At 46.0% G+C, this 23,671-nt stretch overlaps 1 protein-coding gene across 1 annotated transcript; it reads right to left on the reverse strand.

Moving 5' to 3' along the window:
- Nucleotides 1-1,261: 1,261 nt before the first annotated feature.
- LOC111749297 (uncharacterized) lies at nt 1,262-3,001 on the reverse strand. Its single transcript, XM_023542619.2, has 2 exons — nt 2,407-3,001; nt 1,262-2,162 (listed from the first exon to the last, which is right to left on the reverse strand). The coding sequence occupies exons 1-2, from the start codon at nt 2,489-2,491 to the stop codon at nt 1,306-1,308; spliced, it is 942 nt and encodes a 313-aa protein (XP_023398387.2). The 5' UTR covers nt 2,492-3,001; the 3' UTR covers nt 1,262-1,305.
- Nucleotides 3,002-23,671: the final 20,670 nt, after the last annotated feature.

Raw genomic sequence — 23,671 nt, forward strand, 5'->3', positions numbered from 1 at the left:
AATATCTCAACATGCCCCACACCACTGAAGCTCTAGAAATTTCACTGAGATGTAAGCACCTAGATTTTTGTCAGAATAATTTTGCACCCTCTAGCATGCAAAGATCTTACCAACAAGTCTAGAGTATTGATACTTCTTTCTTAACTAGGTTCAGTCAGCATAATGCCATTAATGTAATGGACCAGTGTGACGTCTTTTGGAAGGGAAAAGCGATCAAGTTCCCTGTGGAACTTGAGAGTTGATGTATCCCTGAGATAAAATAGTGAAGGAGTATTGCTGGCCTTACCAGCTGAAGGAAGACTTGCTTCTAGTGGTCTTTTAAAACATGGATAGAGAAAAAAGCATTGGCTAGGTTAATGGTTGCACACCCCCAAAGATATATTAATTTTCAGGCCACATCCCCAAGGAAACTTCTCTTCCAACTGATTGGCTGCTCACATCAGATCACAAAATGGAGGAGGATTACATAATTTTTGCCAAATCCCTGAGCATCATGGCCTCCCCAAGTTGACACATAACGCTAACCATCACAGTGGTGATGAAAGTGTTCTAGAGTAGATACTTGTGATGGTTGAATAGGATTGTGAAAGTAGGTAAAGCCGCTCTATTACACACTTTCAAGCTATTTAAACAAAACTTTATTTAATGAGAATTCTACCAGTTAATATTGTATAAACTCTAAAGCATAAATTGAGCTGGAAAAATATTACAACAAAAGCAAAAAAATACCTACCGAGGTGAGAAGAAGAAAATGTCTGGTTCTGAGGCTAATGTTTCCTGGCCATGAATGAGGAGCTCCTGTTGAGGTATGGCAACTGGCTCAGCCTCTGGTGCCTGAGGCTGAGCTAGAGGTGGAGAACCTAATAGCCTATGGGGCTCCAGTGTTGGAGTAGGATTGGGATTGATATCAGCTATTTGTCCGTGAGCCAGTTGTAGGTGGCCCAGGATGGAAATCCACCCCTCCAGCTGACTCTTTGTCTAGTGCCACTACTGGACCTGGTGATGAAAGAGCTGGTGCTCTGAGGACTTCCAGTGTTGGTGCCGGAGCAGTTGGCTGAGGAACCATTTCTGTAGGTGGCCCAGGATGGGAATCGGGCCCTCCAGCAGGCTCTTCTCCTGGTGCCCGGCCAGAGATCAAGATGGAGGGCTTTGGGGTACAGTGAGCTCTGGTGTTGCTGTAGGTACAGGAGCAGGATTGACATCAGCCAGTGGTCCACGAGCCAGAATAAGAGTCTGATCTTCCAGCTGACTCTCCATTTGGTACCAGTTTTGGAGTTGGTGATGGTGATCTTTGGAGCTCCAGTGTTAGTCCAGGCTTGTGATGGACCTCAGCACGCGGTCCAGGAGCTCATTATGGTCTTGGCCCAGGGAGAGAATCCAGTCTTTCAGCAGGCTGTCTGTCAGGTGGCAGTGCTCAACTTGGTGATGTTGGACCTGTTGTTGTACCCAGCTCCAATGTTGCTGCAAGAGCAGGATCTGACTCAGGAAGTGGTCCTTGAGTCTGTTCTGGAAGTTGCCCAGGGTAAAAACCCAGCTCTCTTGAGGGCTCTCCATCTGTTGATGGGATGGGTGGTGCTCTATTGAGCTTCGGTGTCGGTACAGGATCAGGATGGACATCACCAGGCGGTCCAGGATCCGGCTAAGGCGGTGGCCCCGCTTAAGAATGTGAACCTCCAGCGGGTTACCCATCTGCTGCCAGAGCTGAAGCTCGTGACGGAATAGCTGGTGCTCTGTTGACCTCCTGTCTTGGAGCAGGAGCAGGATCGATGTCAGCTGGCGGTCCAGGATCCCGTTCTGGAGGTGGCTCCGGATGGGAATCCACCTCTTCATCTGAATCTCCATCTGATGCTGGTGGTGGAGCTGGGGGAAGACCTGGGCTCCTTCAGACTCCAGTGTTGGAACAGGAACAGGAGCAGGATTGACATCAGCCAGTGGTTTGGGAGCCAGTTCTGGAGTTGGCCCAGGAGAGGGATCCACCCGTTCAGCCAGCTCTCTATCTGGTGCCAGTGCTGGAGCTGATGACATGATAGGTGGTGTGCCATGGAGCTCTGGTGCTGCTACAGGAGCAGAATGTACCCCAGGAGATAGTCCAGGAGCCAGTTCTTGGGGCAAAGTTAGCTCTTGAGCTCCTTTTGCAGTTGGCGCTGGCCCCGGCTCTAGAGCTGCAAGAGAGAAAGGTTCACCAACATGACTGCCTTTCCTCATGCTTTCCCAGTGATGGGAAACAACCCACTGCCATGAAGAGAAGCCCGTTCCTAAGATTTCCACCCCAGAAAGTCTTCCCAGACTGTAGTCCCCCAGAGGAGGTTCTGAAGTTACTCTGAACTCTGGCTCAACCCCAGCCTCTGGGGGTCTTCCCCCGTGCCCCTCAGAAGCTCACATGCAGTCATGCCCAGTCTTCCTCACCCTCTGGCTCTGCCTCAGTGACCTCCATTTGATCCAGCTGTGCCAAGAGAAGTTGGGTATCATGCTCCAGATGTGAGCCTGGCATGTTCACGTGCACATACTCCACCACGAGCTTTAGGCAGGGGAAGTCCGGGGGCTGATTGAAATCCTCCGAGTATTCCTTCAGCCATGTGCCCAGGATAAAAGAGATGGCGCTAGGGATGGGTGGTGAAGAGCAGGGTCAGAGGTCTGGCTTTTCCCACCATACTGCCCTCCCAGGACACCCCTGCAAGGGTCCAGTCCCTCTGTCTGCCCCTGACTTTCCAAAGGTCAGCATTGCCCTGCACACGCCCTCTGACTGCCCTGACAGTGGCAGGCCTGGTCACTGACAGGAGGCTAGCACAGAGGCTTGTCCCAAGGAGCTCCCCATCAATGGTCTAACCAATTCTCCCTTCTAGGGAGTCTGAATTACATCCCTTTCTGTCCCCTGGCCCTCTCCCCACTGGACAGTAACCCTCTAAGGGCACGGAGATGCGTGTCTGCAGGTTCACCTCACAGCCTGGCACACAGTAGTGCTCCAGGATTATCTGATGCTGGGCGACACACAGAGTCCATCTCCTGACCCAGCTGCCCAGGCCATAGGGCCCCTCCTCTGAAGCATGTGCACCAGCGTGCTGCCTGGTTCTCTGCATGTGTGTGAGCATCTCTTCTCCCACGGACACTGTTCTCCCCTGGGACAGGGGCCCCACATGCAGCTGAGCACCCACAACTGGGGATTGGGATTTGGGAGCAGTTTCCTCCAATCCTGCCCCCCTACACCTCCTGTTTTAGGCACCAAATAGACAAGGGAGGAAGCAGTGATATGAGGGAATTGTGGGAGGATGAATTCTCTCAGGGGCCTCTCTGAGCCCCCAGCCTCCCCTCTGCTGCCCATGACACCCAGGATCCACTCCCATCTCTGTATGACTGCGTACATCCTGCAGGGGTGCCCCTAAACTCATCCCTCTAGTGGAATCTAGATGTGTGGGGCCAGGGTCTGCCAACCCCAATCCAGACACACGACTCCTAAAACCTCCACCGTTCTGTAGAGATAGGAGGCCCTCCTTCTCCACACAAAGTCCACTCACCCTTTCAGCTGCTCCTGGGGTTCACCGTACTCAGCAGAATAGGGATGGTTACATCCATACCTAGAGGTGGTGTGAGGGTGTCACATCTAATGCACTGTGGACACTACTCTGCTTAAGATGTCTAGTGTTCCTGTCTGACTCTCAGACTGGAACAGAATCCTAGGAGGGCAGGGCTTCCTATCTGCTTTGTTCACTGAACAATGCTAAATACCTAGAACAGTGTCTGCAACAGTAGGGGCTTCATGGATGATTGGTGAATGAGTGAACCCAACCAGCACCTTCCCAGGTATCTAAGAGTCCTGGGGCCCCTCTACCAGCCTCCAGGGATCCCTGTTCTGGTTGTACCAAGGAGAAAAAAGGACCCACTAAATTGAATCTGCACCTCCTCTTTACAAATGTGAAGTAGGTTTGCTCAAGGGTATGTAGTCAGTGAGGGGTCACGTAGACAGCTTCTTCACGGGAGAGAGGAAAATAATAAATGTGAACATCCCAGCCCCTCAAGCACCCTTCACCTTAGAGCTGGGCTCCGGGTACACACTTCCTGTGGCTTGTCTCATGTGGTCCTGACAGTAATTCTAGCTGATTGGACCTTTAGCACCCTACTCAGAGGAGAAAACTAAGGCTCTGAGTGGTGAAGTGACATTCTCCAGAGTCACAGCTGGTAGGGGGTAGAGTCCCCATTGGGCTGTGGAGGGCTCACCTTTGGAGCAGATGTTCTAGGACCTGTTGGGTGGTGACGTAGGTTCTGTAGGCTCCCAGAAAGATTTCAATGTAGGAGAAGTCACCCTTTAGGTAGGCAGGCACCAGGAGCTCCACCAGCTTCTCCAGTGAGCCTGCCTTGAAGGTTTTCATCAGCCAGGCCTCATCCAGGTCCTCGTCAGAACCGGGGACACACTGGAATGGGACAGAGGAGGGACATATTGTCAGAGGGAGCCCCATGAACCACCAGGAGGGTTGTGGGCTCAGAGCTCAGACCAGGTACTCCCTCTCCCTCAGTGATCTGTGTCAGGAGGTGGGACACCAGTGCCTTGAGCAGCAAACAGGTCTCAGCTTTCGAAGCAGGATTGGAGTTGGGGGATGATTACAAACATTAGGAGCCTGAAGTGATTTTGTTAACGAAGTAACCATGGTATCTCCCTGGAGAAAAAGCTGTATCCCAGTGAGTCCTCACAAAACTCCGCATTTCAGGGATGATAAAAGAGAGGCTTGGTGATATCCATTGTCTGCTTGAAGTCACCTGATCCGAGCCCAGAACTGTCTGACACTAGGGCTCCATGATGTTCCCTCTGTGCTATGTGAGGCCTCTTCCGCTCCTGACTCTGAGGGGAAGGTATGGTTCAAGCTCACTTCCTCCCAGCTGAAGACAGTGCACAGAGCAGACTCACCCATGAGTTAAGCAAGACACAGATTTTTCTTTCTGTACGTGAAAGTGGGTTTTGAGAACCTGAAGCTATGGAAAACCCAGATCCAGCCAAGTGTGAGAGCCTGGAGATCCTGGGGTGGGAGAAAGACCCCTAGAGAGCTGAGGACCTGACCAGATGGCTCAGGGAGGACAAATGTGAATGGTTGGTAAAGGCCTGAGAGGTGGCTCAGCTTCTCAGGGCCAACAGGTGCCTTAGAGCCACCCTGCAGTTCTGTTGCCCACCCTGACAGCAGACTGGCAAAATGGAAAGGAACCATAATACCTGGAACGGGCTTAATGCAGAGACTCAGCCAGCATCACAAATTGCTGGGCCATTGGACCGCGGCAGCTGTTTTGGGAAGGAGTCTGGCTCTAGTGACCCTAACTTGAAATGTGCACATACTTCTGCCCAGCATGCCACTCCTGGGAGTCTGTCCTGGGTGGGTCAGGGTATGAGGACACATGTAAGCGTTTCTGCAGCCCTGCTGAAAGGGCAGCAGAAGGAATCAGTCCAGGGACAGCAGCAGCGAGAGGCTCAGTCACTGTGGGGATAGGCCTCCCTTCTGGAACATTCTGTATCGAGTCAGGGTACAGCCCCTGACCTGAATGAAGGGTCACGTGATGTATTCCCCGAGATTGCAGATTGTAGAAAAAGGTGTGTCATAGCCTGAGCCCCACACTTTAGGGTAAAAGAAGCCTGCTAAGTGTGATGATGTGTGAAGCTGGGAGAAGGTGTGGAAGGACAGTCCAGCCGACTGCTGCCTGGGGCTCTGGGGTTGAAAGTTAAGCACTAAAACGGCAGCAACATGCAAAAGATGCATTGGCTTATGTGAAGTGAAGACGGTATAAAAAGCTCTTCTCTCATGTTCCTACAAATACGGGAAGAGTGACTTGTAGCTGGCCAGGGCAGGGGAGGCAGTGTTGTGGGGGTAAGGTTGATTCCTTTGGGAGGGAACTGGGGACCCTCGAGAGGGAAAGTCCTGAGAGGAACTTGAAGTCTACAGGGTGGTGTCTGGGCCCTGGGCCCCCTCTGGTCATCTCGGGTCCCTGGATGGGAATGCCGCTCCCCTCTAGCCGCACTCACCCAGAACCTTTGCCAGCCCTTCCTGGTCCCTTTCTTGGGGTAGACAGAGTAGACGATGCCATTCTCCTTTTCCTTGGGGATCTCCTGCTGGCAGTTCTGCAGAGACAGTGCTTTCAGCTGCCAGGGATGCATCAAGAGCCCCTCCGAGCCACCTCCTTCCCTTTCTGCCCATCAAACCCTTGTGCCTCCGAGGAGCTCCCAGTTCTCCCTTACTGTGTGGGTTGGACTGTGAGCAGCACCATCCAGCCCTGACCAAGTCCACGGATAGAAAAATGAAGCTCTGCCTATTGAAGCAGGATCTGGCAGAAGCTGGGCTGGCACAGGGTCAACAGTGGCTGAGGCAATGCCAGCAGCTAGGGCTGCACCTTGAGTCCCCACTCAGGGTCAGCTGGATCTCTGAGAAGGCCCAAATGAGAGCGCTGACTCAGCTGTGACCTCGACAGTCCCTCCCTAAGTTGTGGTCTGAACTGGAACCCCTGGGTAGACTTAAATCCCAGCGTTCTGTGTGATCAGCAGGATCAGGGCAGGGAAGTAAAAGAGGCCTCCACACTTGCCACCATACCCCTGGTCTCCAAGGCACCCAATCTGATGGACTAGACCCAGCCATGGTCAGACTCAGCCCCATGAATCCAGTATGGTGAGAGACCGTGGGGATGGAGCTTGGGCTTGCCCTCAATGTGTGCTAGTCCTGAAGCAGTAGCCCCATTTTCATCATCCTCATTATCACTCTTCCCGTCCCAAATCTACCCAGATCACATGGCTCCTCCTTCCCTGACCCCACCACTTCTCTCCCAAATGGACCCTGCCTCAGCCAATAACTTTCTACCTCCTCAGTTCTGTCCACATTTCCTCCCAGCCCCCATTACCAGGGACCCCATGAGGACAAGGGCTGTCATGGCCTGGGGGATGGTGTGACCTGGGGGAGGGGTGTGGGACTGCCCAGGTGGGATCACAGTGGTGGCCTGGCCTATATTGGCATCCCTGGGCCACCCTGTGTTACCTTTGGATTCTTTTTGGTGAATGGCCTGAGCTTTCGTGAGTGGGGGACAAGACCATGTCTCAGCCTTGGTGAAAGTGTCGAACTCCTGGGTCTCTCAAGCTTTGATACAAGGGAAGATGGGAGACAACAAGAAAACATGTTCCTAGTTTGAGTATCTCCACTCAAGTGAGCTGGGTAGGGCGCTGGTTACCAGGGTTCCAAGTTCTATGTACTCTGTCGTCAAGGAAGTGAGGTCACGTCCTGCTCTCCTGACTTTGGCCTGATGTCAGTTAAGATGTCCCCTAAGTCCCCACTGTGCTGCTGAATGCTCACCTCTCCCCATGCCATCTCCATAACTATACACAGTGACACCAACACAGCCCTCCCCCCACCCCCAGAGCCTGTGGAAGGCCTGGGTGTAGCCAGGGTCCCAGCTTTGAGCAGATCCGTTTTGTGACCCTGGACAAGTCTTTGTGCTTCTCAGAGCCTCCCCAGTCCTCTACCCACACAGTAGGGAACATTTTAGTATCTTCTTCCGGGGAACCTCAGCACGTATATGTGAGGTAATACTTATAGAACCCATGGGCTGGAATTACCTGAAGCTAACCAGGGGTGGATTATGTAGTAGGCAAGGTAAGCACAGGGCTTACCAGCTTACCAGATCATCTATAATAAACATTTTCACCTTTTCATAATTTTTTACCACATCTAATACTCTGCTTCTAGGTATGGTTGGCATCTGTCTCTCCCAACCCCACAGCACCTTCCTACAGAATCAAAGCCTCTTTTCAAATTTACAGTCCCTGATGGGGGCAGACGACCCTGTAAGCAAGGTAAACACAGGTCCCCTTGTGCTTACTTACTAATCTGTAGTGAACAATTTCACATGGGTTTTTCCACATCAAAGATTTGGTGTTCACCATGTTTACTTGCCTGTTGGATAATCTGCTCCTGTAGCTAATGCACAAACTCAGAGATGGAAGAATTTCAAGCAAGGGTGGGAAGATGCATGGAGTACATCTCCAAACAGGGCTGGGTTCTGGTGGTGTGAGCTTGGGAAAGTCACTTCCCCTCTTGGCCTCAATTCCCAGCCTGCACCGGGAGGGGATTGAAATTAAATGAACATCAGATATTGTCACCCTGTGCATAAAACCCTCCAATAACTTCCATTATATAGAATCTGACCCAGTGCCTCATCTCAGACTAGGGGGTGGGCAGCCTGCACGATGGCTCCCAACAATCCTACCTGTTGGTCTCCACATCCTGGGTGACCCCCTCCCCTCCGTGTGGATTGGACTCAGCGGCTAGCTTCTCAAGAATGTTGTTGTTCTTAGGTGCCACTGATTCGGTTTCAACTCGTAATGACCCCATATGGGGCAATGTTTCTTGGCTCTCTTTTATTCTCTCTCTCTCTGTCTAAGTCATCTCTCCCCCTGAGTGTCTTTCATTTATTTCTATCTCTCCCCCCTTCCCCCGGGAAGGAGCTGTGATGTATGACCTGCCCATGGAGAGACTCATGTCACAAACCTGAGGGAGAGTCTTCATCAACAGACAGAGAGAAAGTGAGGCCCCCCAGTCCCACAGCTCAGAATCCTGCTCATGACACGACAGTGAGTAGGGAGCAGATCTTCCCCAGTCAAGAGTAAGTTGAGACCACAACCACAGGCTCCTGAGAACTTGGGGCAGTCACCATGTGAGCCCTGCCTGGATTCCTGGCCCACAGAGACTGTGTGCTGTGTGCTGTTGTGAGTCATTGCTTTTAGGGCTGTTGTTCTCAGAGAGCAAGAGATAACTCCTCCAGCCCACCAGGTCATGGGTCCTGGATCTGTCCTCCTCCTCCCTGCCTCCTCTCCCCCTCAGCTTCCTCTAGCCATATTGGCTGCATTTTAACCACCGCCTCCCCGCCCTAGACAAACTCATGTCCGCCTCCCAGTCTCTGCACCAGCTGTGTCTTCACCCTGGCACGCTGTCCCCAGACTCATGTAGGGCTGGTCCCTCCTGTCATTCCAGTCACACATAAATGTCACGTTAGTGAGGCCTTTTGAACCACACCCCAGCCTTAGCTCACAGCACCCTACATTATTTTCTCTATAGAACATGCTCTTTTCTTTGCATGTATTTGTTTTCATTCTTTTATCTATCTTCATTATCCATTATGAACTGGAGGTTGTCTGAGAGTCATAAATTTGGACTTGCCCAGCAGCACTCCAGCATTAATGGAAGCGGTATATTCAAGATCGGGCCTGAGCAGGACCTGAAGGCACAAGTAAGTAGCATGAGGAAATGGCCCAAATCCCAAGGTCTCCACTCCTCTCACATTACCTTTCATCTCCCAGTCTGCACCTGTGGCCTCATGGGGTGTTCCTTATGATCAGGTGACTGAAGATGTGGAAACTCGTGCCTTGTTTACACATGGTTTTGTGCAATATGCAGGCACTAGTTGAAAGTGGAGAGTGGCAGCACTACAGCCCCTTCCTGGGACCTCCCTAAAGGACAGTGGTGAAGGGAAATCCTCCCAATGGGCAGAACTTGGAGCAGTGCACCTGGGTGTTCACTTTGCTTGGAAGGAGAAATGGCCAGATGTGTGATTGTATGTATACTGATCCATGGGCTGTGGCCAGTGGTTTACCTGGATTGTCAAGGACTTGGAAGGAACGTGATTGGGAAACTGGAGATAAGGATTTGTGGGGAAGAGGTATGTGGATAGACCACTTTGAATGGGCCAAAGAAGTGAAGATATTTGTGTCTTATGTGAATGCTCACTAAAGAGTGACCTCAGCAGATGAAGACTTTAACAATCAAGTGGATAGGATGACGTGTTTTGTGGAAACCACTCATCCTCCTTTCCCAGGTACTTTCATCATTGCTCATGAACAAAGTGGCCATGATGGCAGGGATGGAGGTTGTGCATGGGTCCAGCAACATAGACTTCTACTCATCAAGGCAGACTTGGCGACAACCACTGCCAAGTGCAGAATCTGGCAGCAGCAGAGACCAACACAGAGTCCCCTATTCGGCCCCATCCCTCAAAGTGATCATCCAGTAACCTGGTGGCAAGCTGTTTACATTGGCCCACTTCCATCATGGAAAGCACAGCGTTTTGTGCTCAGGGGAATAGACACTTACTCTGCGTATGGATTTGCTTCCCCTGCATGTAATGCTTCTGCCATAACTACCACCCATGCACTTAGAGAATGCCTTATCCACCATCATGGTATCCCACATGCATTTCCTTGAATCAAGGGACTCCCTTCACAGCAAATGAAATGCAGCAGTGGGCCCATGATCATGGAATTCACTGGTCTTACCATGTTCCCCATCATCCTGAAGTAGCTGGTTTGATACAATGATGGAATGGACTCCTAAAGACACAATTACAGTGCCAGCTAGGTAGCAGTACCTTGCAGGGTTGGGGCAGTGTTCACCTAGGGGCTGTGTATGCTCTAAAGCAGCATCCAGTATACAGTGTTGTATCTCCCGTAGCCAGGATTCATGGGTCCAAGAATCAAGGGGAGAAATGGGAGTAGCACCACTCACTATTACCCCTAGTGACCCACTCACAAGATTTTTAGCTTCCCATATTGTAGCTTCTTGGTTTGTTTTGTTTTGATATGCCCAAATGGGTTGCTTGAGTGAGCTAGCTGGATTATTTTTGCCTTTGAAGGTCTGATGTCCTGTCACCAGATGGCTAGAGCTGTTATCAGATATATCAGTCTAGGAGTCCATTCACTTTTCTTGTGTGGATTCAGCTCAGGTGGCCAGGTAGATCATCATCTAGTGCGTGGTACAAGCTCTGTCATACAATCTTAGAGGGGCAGAGGTGATTGTTGTAGGTACTGGTATCTGGTTGCAGTACGGAGTCATGCTGTGAACAAGGCAGGGGGCTAAGAAACTTTCCCCAAGTGTCTGTGAGGAAAGCGGGTCCCTGTTGCCTAGAGCGTACCTGTGGGTGGGTTGTGCAGATGGACCATGGGCCCCCAATGCTTTTGGTTGTAAGGACTGGGAGGTAGCAGTTATTCCTGGACCCTTGTCACAGGTCGCTGGGTGACCTGAGTGGAGCCACCAGTCCTTTTGACCCTGTTTAATAGCCAAGTGGTGGCAAATATTAAACACTCACCTCTCCACCATGGGGATGAAATGGTTGCAGTGTGCCATCAAGTGCCAATTCTCCTAGAATAAACCCTCACAGGTCCATGCAGGGGGAAAAGATACTCAAAGTCCATGAACTGTTTATGCCTAGGCAGGAGCCGCTTCTGTCCTGAGCTCTGCTGGTTAGTGGAACTGGCTAATTACCTTTTCCCCCAACTGTGAATTTATTCCAATCTCATGTGATCCCACACAAGAAGTACTGCTTATGCCATCAGGAGTAATCTGCTCACCAGACTGCCATTGTAGATCCAGGGCCTAGCCCAGAAGCTCTGGGACAACCCCATGGATATATTGGCCAGCGTTTCTTGGGGCATCTGGTGAACCTATCCATGAGGCGGAGAATTAGAGAGTGTTCCAAAGGACAGAACAGGCAACAAGGTCCCTGTAGATCCCTGCCTGGGCTTTGGGCATCCTGCCCAAATGGTACTGCCCCACCTGTAAGAGGAAGATAGAAAATTTGAAGGAAGCCCTCCAAAGCATAGGTTCCCTGAGGCATAGATCCTGAGAAGGGGAGCCCTTGGCCCATACCTAAGGGTGAAGCTTTTCTGTAGTATGTTTTACAAGCCTGTCAAATCCACAAGGACTGGAACCTCCTGATAATTTGTTCAAAGCACGGGAGACAGGTCTTGCCATCCTTGCTTCCAAGGAGCATTCTGGCTATGGGCTGTGTTTTTAAGATAAATCTGGGATCTTTGAATCTGTCTTCTCTTTCTCTCTCTCAAATCTAATCACCAGAAGCTTCAAAATAAAAGATAACAGCATCCCTCAGGAGTAGAATACATGTTCAAGATCTGTTCCCTTCTTTCTAGAGGCTGGGGAGAAGTGGGTAGTTCTTCATTCTGGGTTCTTAGGGGAGAGGTCTGAAAAAGGAAGGTTGATATTAGCCCTTTTCTTTGCCAGTCCAAATTCAACGATAGAGTTAGACATTAGTTGTGAGAGTATTTCAGCAAAGCCCTTAAACTCACGAATAACTGGCACTGTTTTTTCAGCATCTCTGTCTGTGAGGTTTTTTCCTTAAACCGTTCAGCTGTTTCAAAGGGTAAAGACTAGAGACCACCGTACTCCCTCTCCAATCCCTGTCTTTGGAGAGGCAGATTAAGAAGTTTGTCTATAATCAAGTCCTGTGGAAAAGACCTTCTCACTACTTCTCTCCCTTAAGGGTCCTGTTCATTCACAGTGCTTGACAGTGAAAACCTCCAGTTACAATTCTTTGCTTCTCATTTGGGCTTCTGTCCTCTTAGAGTGCTTGGTACATAGTAGCAAGCATGGAAAAGTCTCATGATCTAATAATGCAAGATAGCAGAATACCCCTCATTTCATGCTCCCTTCAGTACTCAATGCAATGGTGTGGCCTAACCTTTGAAGGATTGCGTTCTCCTATCAAGTTTTCTGAGTCCATATGCTCAGAAAGGACAGACTTATACCATGGCAAATTGCCAGCAAAGTCTCCAGCCATGTCTGTAGGATTCACCAAGGGTCCCTGGTGCACCACCATTAACTACACCCGAGAGTAGGTTATGTCATATATAACATGGGCATCTGGAATGAAGGCACTCTTTCTTATTTAACTTTTTTCTCTGGACCTTGTCTAGTGCCTTTAATACAGTAAGGAGCCATAAATGTTTGTCAAATGACTAAACGAAAGGATCAATGAATTAATATAAATAAATGAAAACAATATAAGGCCACAATTTCAATGGATTCAGAGACCAACTTGAAGCTCATCTGCATGCCCAAGGGGGTCTGTGTTCTAGACAATAAAAAAAAAAAGTAAGCTTTAGCAAAGAATGTTTCAGCTTTAGCTGTCTTGATGAGTCTCCAAACATACTGGACAGTAGTTCTCAGGCTAGACGTTTATGGGAAAGCTCCAGGGGAGGAGGTGAAGTTAGTAGTTAGAGAAGTGGGCACAGTAGCAGTATTGAGCTCTGTGATGGTGTGGACACTATTCTTCCTGGTCAGGGTTGCCAGATAAAACACAGGGTAACCAGTTAAATTTTAGTTTCAGATAAACAACAAATAAATATTTAGTATCAGTGTGTCCCGTACAATATATGGGATATACTTATACTAAAATTATTTGTTAGTTACGTGAAATTAAAATTTAACTGGGTATCCTGTATTTTTATTTGCTAAACCTGGCAACCTTTTTCCCAGTCCATTCTACTTTGGCTGGATTCCCTACCTTGGATTTGCTATACCTCTATCCTCTGTGTACCCATTATTGCCAATGGTTCCTCTTTTATCTCTAGATGCACTTTAGTTTGATCCCACACTGACAAGGATATAATGATGATTTTAGACTGGATGAAATGAGGGCACTTTGTTACTATCATTCTACTCTCAGAAACATAGAAAGAGTAAAACCTCACGTATCTGTGCCTGTGTGTGAGAGAGAGAAATGACGAATCAGTAAGAAAGAAGTTTAAGGTTTACTCTTTTGAGATGATCATGACAACTAGAAAAGGAATCCTAACCTGCAGTGGCCACAGAAGGAAGTAGTACAACTAATGTGTGATTAAGATAGAGAAGTGGCTTCTGGGAAGAAATTAGGGAAAAACATCCTTGAGGTTTATAGAGAATTGCCAACTTCTTGTCAAAGAGAGTGAACTATTTTTGAAAATCAGATGGTGTGGGAGTACTGCTAGTTCCTAATTCCAATCTCCATTCTCTGCTTTTTCATTAAAATCAAAACTCTGAATTCTGACCTTCATCGAGGCAGAAATATGTCTGCCTAAAACTTTCATTTCCCATCAGCTCTTGCAACTAGAAATAGCCATGTGACAAGTTGTGGCCAGTGAGATGTAAACAGAAGACTGGTGGACATCTCTGGGAAATCATTCCTTTCTTAATATAGGTGCTACCTCCTCTTCCTTGTTGCATCCTTCTTATTTCTGCCTCAAGTGCAGAAATAAGGCAAGGGGTGGAATAGTCATCTTGAGAGCATGAAGCAACAGTGAGCGTGAAAGCCAAATGCTAAGAGTGGCAGGTCAGAAAGGTAGAAGGAGCCTACGACATGATGACTGTGGTGGGCACTGACCTTCTCTACTGAGATCCCCTTCAGGACTGAAGTCTGTTACCCCCCACTGCTGGGAGTGTGGCCAGTTGATAGCCTTCAGCTGTGAGCCCTCTCTGGGAATTACCCTCAGCTAAAGATGGCTTTTTTTTTTTTTAAAGATGGCACCCCTCCGAAGGTCATGCCTCCTTCCTGGTGGGCAACCCATGTCTAGTGACTGTCTTTTGAGGAAGTATAAAGGCCTGTTCCCTTGCCCCAACTCAGAAAAATTCTAAAAAACCATCACAGCTTCAGATCTCACGTGATTGGCTGAGGTCCTCTTGTGACAGCACCACAGCCCAACTTGTTCTCTGTCCAATCCTGCTTTCTTCCATTATCCCATAGGGATTGATCCCAAGAGCGCTCATTAGTAAACTCCCTGTGTGCATTCTCCATCCCAGAGTTGCTTTCTGGGCAAGCAAACTTTCAGCAATGACTTTGCACAGCTGCTGCACCAGCCTACCTCTGGACTTGTTGAGAAGATTTTTAAAAATTTTAGATAAGCCACTGCAACTGGGTTTTCCACATGTATATTCCAAAGCAAGCCCTGTCTAATACAGAAGGGCATTTTATATTTTGAACTGTGGCTTTCAAAATCTAAATTAAGATTTGACTCACGAGACTTCACATGGGTTGCTGAAGGCTAATGTAATAGAAGTGAAACTGCTAGATTGACATGGAAACAGTAATTCCCATTTGATTCCTGCTTTGGAATAGAAGGATGAGGACAAGGCATTCCCTAAAACCACAGGAAAGGGCAGGGCCATGATAGTTCTCACTGGAAGAGTAAAGAAGGATGAACTCCAAAGAGACTTGGCTTGATTGAAACACAAATATTGACTCTACAAAAGCTGGCAGCCCACATCGATGCAAATAGATGAAGGAACACGAGCTGGCCAGCAAGGCCCAGAGTAAACAACTCCAGTAACAGGGATTTAATATGTGTATGTGGATTTGTGTGGCTATTGACATGCTCCTCGGGCATCATTAAGCCCAAAACAAAAACCGAACCCATTACCATCGCGTCCATTCCGACTCATAGTGAGCCTAAAGGACAGAGTAGAACTTCCCCTTAGGATTTTCAAGGAGCAGTTGGTGGATGCAAAGTGCCAACATTTTGGTTAGCAGCTGAGCTCTTAACCACTGCACCACCAGGGCTCCCAGGCATCATTAGCTCTAGAAAATCCTGATGACTAAAAAAATGTTAATTAAAGATTTCATCATTGGTGGGGGAGAGCTCCACAAAAATGCTGAGAATTGAGTAAAAAGTAAAAATGGAAGCAAATGATTTTTCTTTCTTCCCAGTAAATGGAAAATAAGGTTAAGTACAAACTTGATCTTCAAAAAAAATTGAAGAAAGTAAATTCTGGGTGGAAATCAAGAGCAAATCCAGGTCTCTTAAGACTACAGAAAAAGCAACCTAAGTGCCCATCATTGGCCGAATGGATAATCAAACTATGATACATACACACAATGGAATACTAGGCAACGTTAAAGAATAACAGTGACTCTGCAAAATATCTCACAACATGGATAAACCTAGAGGACATTATGCTAAGTGAAATAAGTCAATCACAAAAAGACAAATATTATGTGAGATCAGTATTATAAAAAAGTCAAGAAAAGGTTTACACACAGAAATAAATATTCTTTGATGGTTACCAGGGATGGGAATAGGAGGGAGGGAAAATCACTGAATAGACAGATATTAACTCGGGTAAAGGGAAAGGCAATAAACAAGAAGGGGGAGGTCAGGAATACGTGACCAAGGCAAAGGAAGGCACTGGCAGGTAAATACACAATTCTGCAATAATGTAACAACAAACAATAATTGACCAGTGGATATATAGGTAGATATGTAAGCTGAACAAGTGTGGGAGTACACCCACGAGCATATACATACATGTATGTGCTGCCAACATGTCAATGTATACAGTAGAGCACACGGGGAAAAGTTATGGAAACTTTTTAGCCATAACCAGACTCCTTGAGGGACTGAGTCATGGGGCTTGAGGGCTTAGGACCATAGTTTCAGGGGACATCTAGGTCAATTGGCATAACATAGTCCATAAAGACAAGGTCCTACGTCCTACTTTGGTGAGTAGCAACTGGGGTCTTAAAAGCTTGTGAGTGGCCATCTAAGACACAACTATTGCTCTCTTTCTGTCTGGAGCAAAGAAGACTGAAGAAAATCAAAGATTCAAGGAAACAGTCCAAAGGCCTAATGGACCACATGAACCAAAGGTTCCCCTAGCCTGAGACCAGGAGAACTAGATGGTGTCTGGCTACCACTACCAACCACTCTGATTGGGACCGTAATAGAAGGTCCTGGACAGAGTGGGAGACAACTCTAGAACAAAATTCAAATTCATAAAAAAGACCAGATTTACTGGTCTGATAGAGACTGCTGGAACACCTGAAACTATGGCCCTTAGGTACTCTTCAAACTTGGAACTGAACCCACTCCTAGAGATCACCTTTCTGCCAAACAATAGACCGGCCCCTAAAGTGAATAACACCCTTGAGGAACCTGCTCCTCAGAACAATCAACCACACAAGACCAAAAGGGCAGCATTTTCCCCAGAACAAAATTCAGAAGGCAGGAAGGAGAGGGGAAGATGGGCTAATGGGATCCCAGGAAGGTACTGGGGATTGAGGGGATTGCAGCTTCTGTCACGAAACAAAACGTGCATAAATTGTTGAATGGGAAAGTAATAAGCTCTGTAAAATTTTACTCAAACCACAAGAAAATGTTCCAAAAAAAAAAAAAAAGACTACAGAAAACCTGATACTCTGCTGAGTGTCTTAACTAGATGTATTGCTCCTATGTTGCTTAAGGCAAAGCCCAGAGAATCTAGTCAGAAAAATACTATGGCAGTCCAGAGGGCTTGATCAACCCCACCCACTGATGTCGCATCATTACTAGGAGATTATTGCCGTCTCTTTCACATTTTAAAGTTGGTACATCTAACTCTTGGATAAGACGGTCACTGACGTGAAAACAAGAAATGTGTACTTGGTTCATACACCTTTTGACTTCAGAGACATTTTCCTAAGTAATTTAAATCTAATGACTCCTCAAGACATTTGCTTGTCTTGAGACTGGGACAGTAACAGGAGAAGTACATCTGTCACGTCATGAAAGCCCCAGCAAAAGCAGGGATTCAGGTTTTAAGTTCTTGCAGCTGGTATTTCTAGCATATATTTCCTTTCTCATTTGTCTGCTTTCCCCAGACACACACTATATTGATAATGGCCCCGTTTAGCACAGTGATTGCAGTCCTTTAATTGAATGCAGTTGTGTAATAAAACAGTAACCCAGTACCCAATGCCCTCGAGTCAATTCCGACTCATAGCGACCCTATAGGACGGAGTAGAACTGCCCCATAGAGTTTCCAAGGAGCGCCTGGCGGAATACAACAGTACAAGTCACATTATACTCAGGCTAGTTGCTTAATTTAGGGACCTCCAGGGAACATTCAAGAGCAGGGAGAAAGGAGGTTGCTGAGAAGGTAGATGTTTGTGGAGTTCTCTTAGACCTAGTATTTCAAAGCATGGGGCATATTCCCTCCTTTGGATGTGTGGTCTCCTTCTTGCTTAGTAGCTGAATCCAGGTTTTACTACAACAATTTAACCCAGGTTTTACTACAATAATGTATTCAGCCTAAAACAAACAAACAAATAAACAAAAAACCACCTTAATTTCCCAGCCTCCCCTGCACCTAGCAGTGGTCATATGACACAGTTCTGGGAAGGGGTTTGAGAGATTTTAGGCTGGGGAATTGACCCTTTTAGCTAAGGGTTGGAGCTGTGGCTCGTATCTGATTTGCAGATGTGTTGTGCTTGGTCCACAGAGATTTCTTTTTAAAAAATGGGTAAGTTCTCATAAAAATCCAGATCTCTAAAAATATGCGATACGGTAGATATTGCATTCTCATGTTGCAAAAATTGGGTGTAATTTAGAAATACCACAGTCCCCAACTCTTCTTACTGTCTTATCGCTGCCTGTTTCACTTCTCTGCTTCACCAGTCTCACCCTATAGGTGACTGACTTGTAACATCTGCCCTAAACCATAGTTGTGTCTCTCTTACTCTTTTTACCCTTTCTCTGTTTTATGCCATGTTTTATCTGTCTGTGCCTCAGCTATGGGTGACTGCTGCATCCCGAACCTTACACACTTATCAGGACTAATTACCATACCCAAGGAGCGCTTCCTCAAAGCTGGGGCATGTGTGAGTGAATGAATGGGATTACTGTTCATTAACTTTAATATTAGGTAAGCTAAAAAACAGTTGGCCCCGAGTTGACTCCAACTGTGGCGACCCATGTGTCTTAGAGTAGAATTGTTTTCCACAGGGTTTCTAAGGCTGTGAACTTTCAGATACAGATCACTAAGACTGTCTTCTGAGACACCTCTGGGTGGGTTCAAACTGCCAACCTCTGCAGCTAGTAGTCCAGCGCTTAAGTGTGTGTACCACCCAGGAACTCCCATAAATAGCTGTAAGAATATGTAAAGACTATATTTTTTGCACCCTTATTAGCAGGAACTTTTTGCCAGAGGGCTGTTGCTGATATAGCTGGAGATAGCTGATGAAATTCCAGAAGGGAGCCCAGTAGAAAATAAAGGAAAGTTGGGGTTGGGAAGGGAGAGTGGACAGTCTGGAATCTATTGATTGATTTTCTGAAGTTTCATTTATTTACGTAAATCAATTTAAATGCAGTTAACATTTATTGAATGCTTACTGTGTGCTGGGCTTTTAGTTCATTTTAAACCTGTAACTTTAACTGGTTAATAAATTCATAAGTAATAGTAAGGTCATAAGAGATAAGCAAAAATACAATATGATGATATGTAATTCTTATCACGCCTAGTCAAACAGCAAGACAATGTATATGATAAGGGCATTTGAAGTATGTCAAATTTTGGAAGTAACCTAGTTAGCAAACACTTAAGTATTTCTTTACTACAGAAGTTAAGAAGTAGGTGTATGTAATGGTAGCCCTGAGGATTCCTACTCTTTGGACTTCAATCAGAGGAGGGCACGTTGCTGTCTATTGATTGTGCAGTATTCTGTGGTCTGTACCCCTGTTGCCATCATGGAGAGCCCAGTTAAAGTCAATTGGAAAGAAATATACCAGCCCAGAAGATAGTCATCAGTTCTCATTTGTTTAGTGACCAGCGCATCTCTCCTGAAACCAGCAAATTAAGCATGCATTTACTTTTAAAATTCACATTGTCTTTCCTCCCAAAGATGATTTTCGTTTAAATATTCAATGATTTTTTAATCCCTATTGTAGGCTCTGAGAAACCCTGGTGGTGTAGTGGTTAAGTACTACAGCTGCTAGTCAAGAGGTCGGCAGTTGGAATCCACCAGGCGTTCCTTGGAAACTCTATGGGGAAGTTCCGCTCTGTCCTGTAGGGTCGCTATGAGTCGGAATCGACTCGACAGCAGTGGGTTTTGGGGTATTGTAGGCTCTGTGACTTTTCCTGTTATTAAAGCAAAGCTTTTCTGATCATGATTCTTCAGGTCTCCTCTGAACTTCACTGAATGGGGTTACAGCTACACATTTGTAGATATAAGCCACCCATCTGAGTCAGCAGATTCTCCATCTCTCTGTCCTGACAGTTTGTCTACATTGATTTTGTCCAGCCTGGTAGAGTATCTTCGAGTAGCATGCAGTCAAGTAATTCCAACTAGTTCATCTTAGAGGACATCATGGGAAAGGAAGCCTCCATTTATTCTTTCAATTTGGCTCAAACAATTCAGCATGTAAAATGTCCCCTTTTCCATTCTCGAGCAAATCCTTTATCTACGAGGATCAAAGATCCCAGCTATTCTTTGAGTGACTTCCTCCCATTCACATGTTGAAACAATCTCCTTTTATTGGTTTCTAAGACACTTGCAAGGTGCTTTATCAGAGTCTTTCTGGTGTAGTTATTATTCTCCTCATTTATAATTGATTGGGTGTCTTTATCCTGTTCACATGAGCTCTCTTGTGAGTTTGGGGAAAATGCCCTATTTTTTCTCCAGTAATTTATATGACTTTACCAGTTCTCTTTTTAGCTTCTATCCCAAAATGCTTGTTATCTTTATTTCTTGGTACAAACTTTTCATGGATAGCAGGGGAAAAAGTGTATAGGATTTTCTTGTGGGTTATTGACTTTTTCAAATACTTCCTTTCAGTTATCTCCTAAATGGGGCCTATGCTGATCATATTTTCCTTTTTAAAAATCTAGAGTTCATGAAATGGGTTTCTTGGTTTTCCTCTGTCTCATGAGGATGCAGAATTTAATTACGTTATTAATTCTTACTGAGTGGCTCACCCACAGCAATCCCTAGAGTCCATTTCTGATCCTGTTTGGAATGAAAGCCCACTCTACTTTCCGTTGGTAAGGGTTGTAGAAAACATCCTCAAATTATTAACCCCTCCCCCATCTCTCATCCTGATTGAGCAGTTGGTCATTTCTGATTGGATGACTAAAGCCTTCTGTTATGATTATCTGTACTAATAGTTTTAGCTTTTCCAATTCTTTTAACATTTTCTGTCTTATCATACTACTCAGGAAATCTATAATATACATGTTTCTGGATATAGAAGTTTTAACATGAATTGTTTTAACAATGGAAAAGCTTTTACATACAAAGTTATAACACAAATTGCTGCTGTGCAATTTATTCAACAAATATTTTTTGAGTGTCTACTATATACCAGGAAAACCCTGGTGGCATAGTGGTTAAGAGCTAACCAAAAGGTCGGCAGTTCAAATCCACCAGGCACTCCTTGGAGACCACATGGGCAGCTCTACTCTGTCCTATAGGGTCACTATGAGTTGAAAGAACTTGACGGCAGTGGATTTTTTTTTTTTTTTTTTTTTTACTATATACCATTTCTAGGCATGGAGAATAAGCAGGGAACAAAATCAAGGTGCATATGCTTACATTCTAGAGACAATAAAGAGATAATTCATGAAATGTTGATAAGAGCTCAGAAGAAAAATCAAGTAGGATAACCATTTACAGTAGACCTTTTTTTTTTCTAATAGTTCCATGGGGTTATTAAACACTAACGCCCTAAAACACCTGTTATATACAATGAATTAACTTCTATGCAACTAGAAGGATGTTAGCTATGTACCATCCTTGGGAGGTATGCAAAAGTCACTGACATTGTTTTCTCTAGGGAAATTCTCTCACAGAACCCTGGTTGAGAAAGGCTTGGTTAGAGAGCACCAGTTGCCGGAGGAAATGCTTCTTTGGATCATTTGACCAGGGAAGGCCTCTCTGACAAGGACTCCTTTAAGCAAAGACTTGTTCAGTGAGGGAGAGAGGGCCCTGTGCGTACATGGGGGCAGAAGATTCCATCCAGAGAGAGTAGTGTGTTCCTGCATCTTCTGCCCCCATGTACGCACAGGGCCCTCTCTCCCTCACTGAACAGGTCTTTGCTTAAAGGAGGCCTTGTCAGAGAGGCCTTCCCTGGTCAAATGATCCAAAGAAGCATTTCCTCCGGCAACTGGTGCTCTCTAACCAAGCCTTTCTCAACCAGGGTTCTGTGAGAGAATTTCCCTAGAGAAAACAATGTCAGTGACTTTTGCATACCTCCCAAGGATGGTACATAGCTAACATCCTTCTAGTTGCATACAAGTGGGCTTGGAGTATTTGAGGAAAATTTAAGAAGATAGTTGTGGCTGGAACTAAGTTATCAAGGGGCGGAGAGGTGGGGCCGAGTTATGTATGTGAGGCAAGTAGACTGAGAAACACAAAATGAATAAGGGCCTAGATGTCCTGTATACAAATTCATATCCTCAAGTAAGCATCTCTTTGTTTCCTGTTGCCTCTGTTTATAATGATGACACCCATAAGAGAAAAACAATTTTTTTCTAGTTTAAAATTCACAGTATTCATGCTAGTTAAATATCAGTGAAATCTGCCCTTATTTTACCCAATAGATAGAGCTACAAGTTTACAAGGTGAAAAACATTCCTACCCATGTGGATGTCGTGAAATATATTTTTAAGTGTTTTTATCAGAGCAGGACAGAAGCTAGTTTAAAGGCTCACACATTGGGCTTCCATTATTCGGTGTCACAAATAAAGTCACTTTAGAAAAAGATGGCTGTTGTTAGGAGAGCGTTCTCAGGGGACCTCACTAATTGAGTTAAAACCTGAGTCAAGCTCCACTGCATTACACATCATTCCATAGAAAAACTCTGTGCAACAACAGCATCCTGATGCCTCATTAAAAATAAGAGTAATAATGACGGAACTTCGTACAATCCCAGTAAAGAGAACTGAGAATCCCTTGGAGTTTTTTTTTAAATGGAATGGCCCTCCTATACTTAGCCAGCATGGGAAACTAAACTAATAGCATAGCTATTTTACTTGAGGGCTTGCCTATGTGTAGATGCTCTCTATCAGGAGGTCCAGTTTGGACTCCCATTTAACCAATACTGACTTCAGGACTGTTACATGAGAGAAGTAACAGGAGACTCTGGGGTGAGTCCTGGGGATCTGCATTTTAACAAGTACCCCTGGTGACTCGTTACATACTTTGGGAAAAGCCTCAGAGAATAACTGTTAATGATATTCAACCAGGAATTTGCTTTTGGTAAGAGAGGCATAGAATAAGTGAAGATATCACTAGAGAGCTGGTCTGCTTGGCATGGTTAACAAAAATAATAGGTTCTTTTTGAAATATTTAGCTAATCAACTGGAATGAAACTGAGTTGTGGACCTGGCTTTTCAATTTGTACCACTGAATTATCCTTGGTGTATTTATTTCCTATGAATTGTTTTTGGCCTTTCTTATGTATTCGCACGTATTGTGTGGACAGTGCCCTCTGTTTTCACAGTCTTCGTGTCATTAGTGATCTGTGTTGCAGAGGTGACTTTTCCTTGTGAGAGAATGACTCCATTGATCTAGCAACTTATGCAGGTGTTCTCACACATGCTGGATAGCAAATCAACTGTGGAACTTTTTAAACCTATAGCTACCCAGGTTCCACGCCTGACACCAATCAGAACCTCTGGGTACAGGGGCCCAAAATCTACACCCTTAAAAACATTTACTGTACAGCCACGCTTAAGAACCACTGGTTTAATGATAAACCCGAAATCAAACCCATTGCTATGGAGTTGATTCCGAGACAGAGTAGAACTGCCTCATAGGATTTCCAAGGTTGTAATCTTCACAGAAGCAGGTTGCCACATCTTTCTCCCGTGAAATGGCTGGTGGGTTTAAACCACTGAGTTTTGGTTAACAGTCAAGCACTTTACCACTGAGCCACCAGGGCTCCTCCGGTTTAATGCTAAAACCAACCCAAACCAAACCCATCGCCATCGAGTTGATTCCGACTCATAGCAACCTTAGAAGACAGCAAAGGAATTTTTCTTTGAGACTTCAAATGTATTTTTCCTGGTCGGACATCTGTTTATTCCTGCTGTAACCAGAACCAGTGCTACACTTGATTTAATGTGTTCCCAGAAGCTCTGAA

This window comes from Loxodonta africana, chromosome 27, assembly GCF_030014295.1.
Source record: "Loxodonta africana isolate mLoxAfr1 chromosome 27, mLoxAfr1.hap2, whole genome shotgun sequence".
Classification (NCBI taxonomy): Eukaryota; Metazoa; Chordata; class Mammalia; order Proboscidea; family Elephantidae; genus Loxodonta; species Loxodonta africana.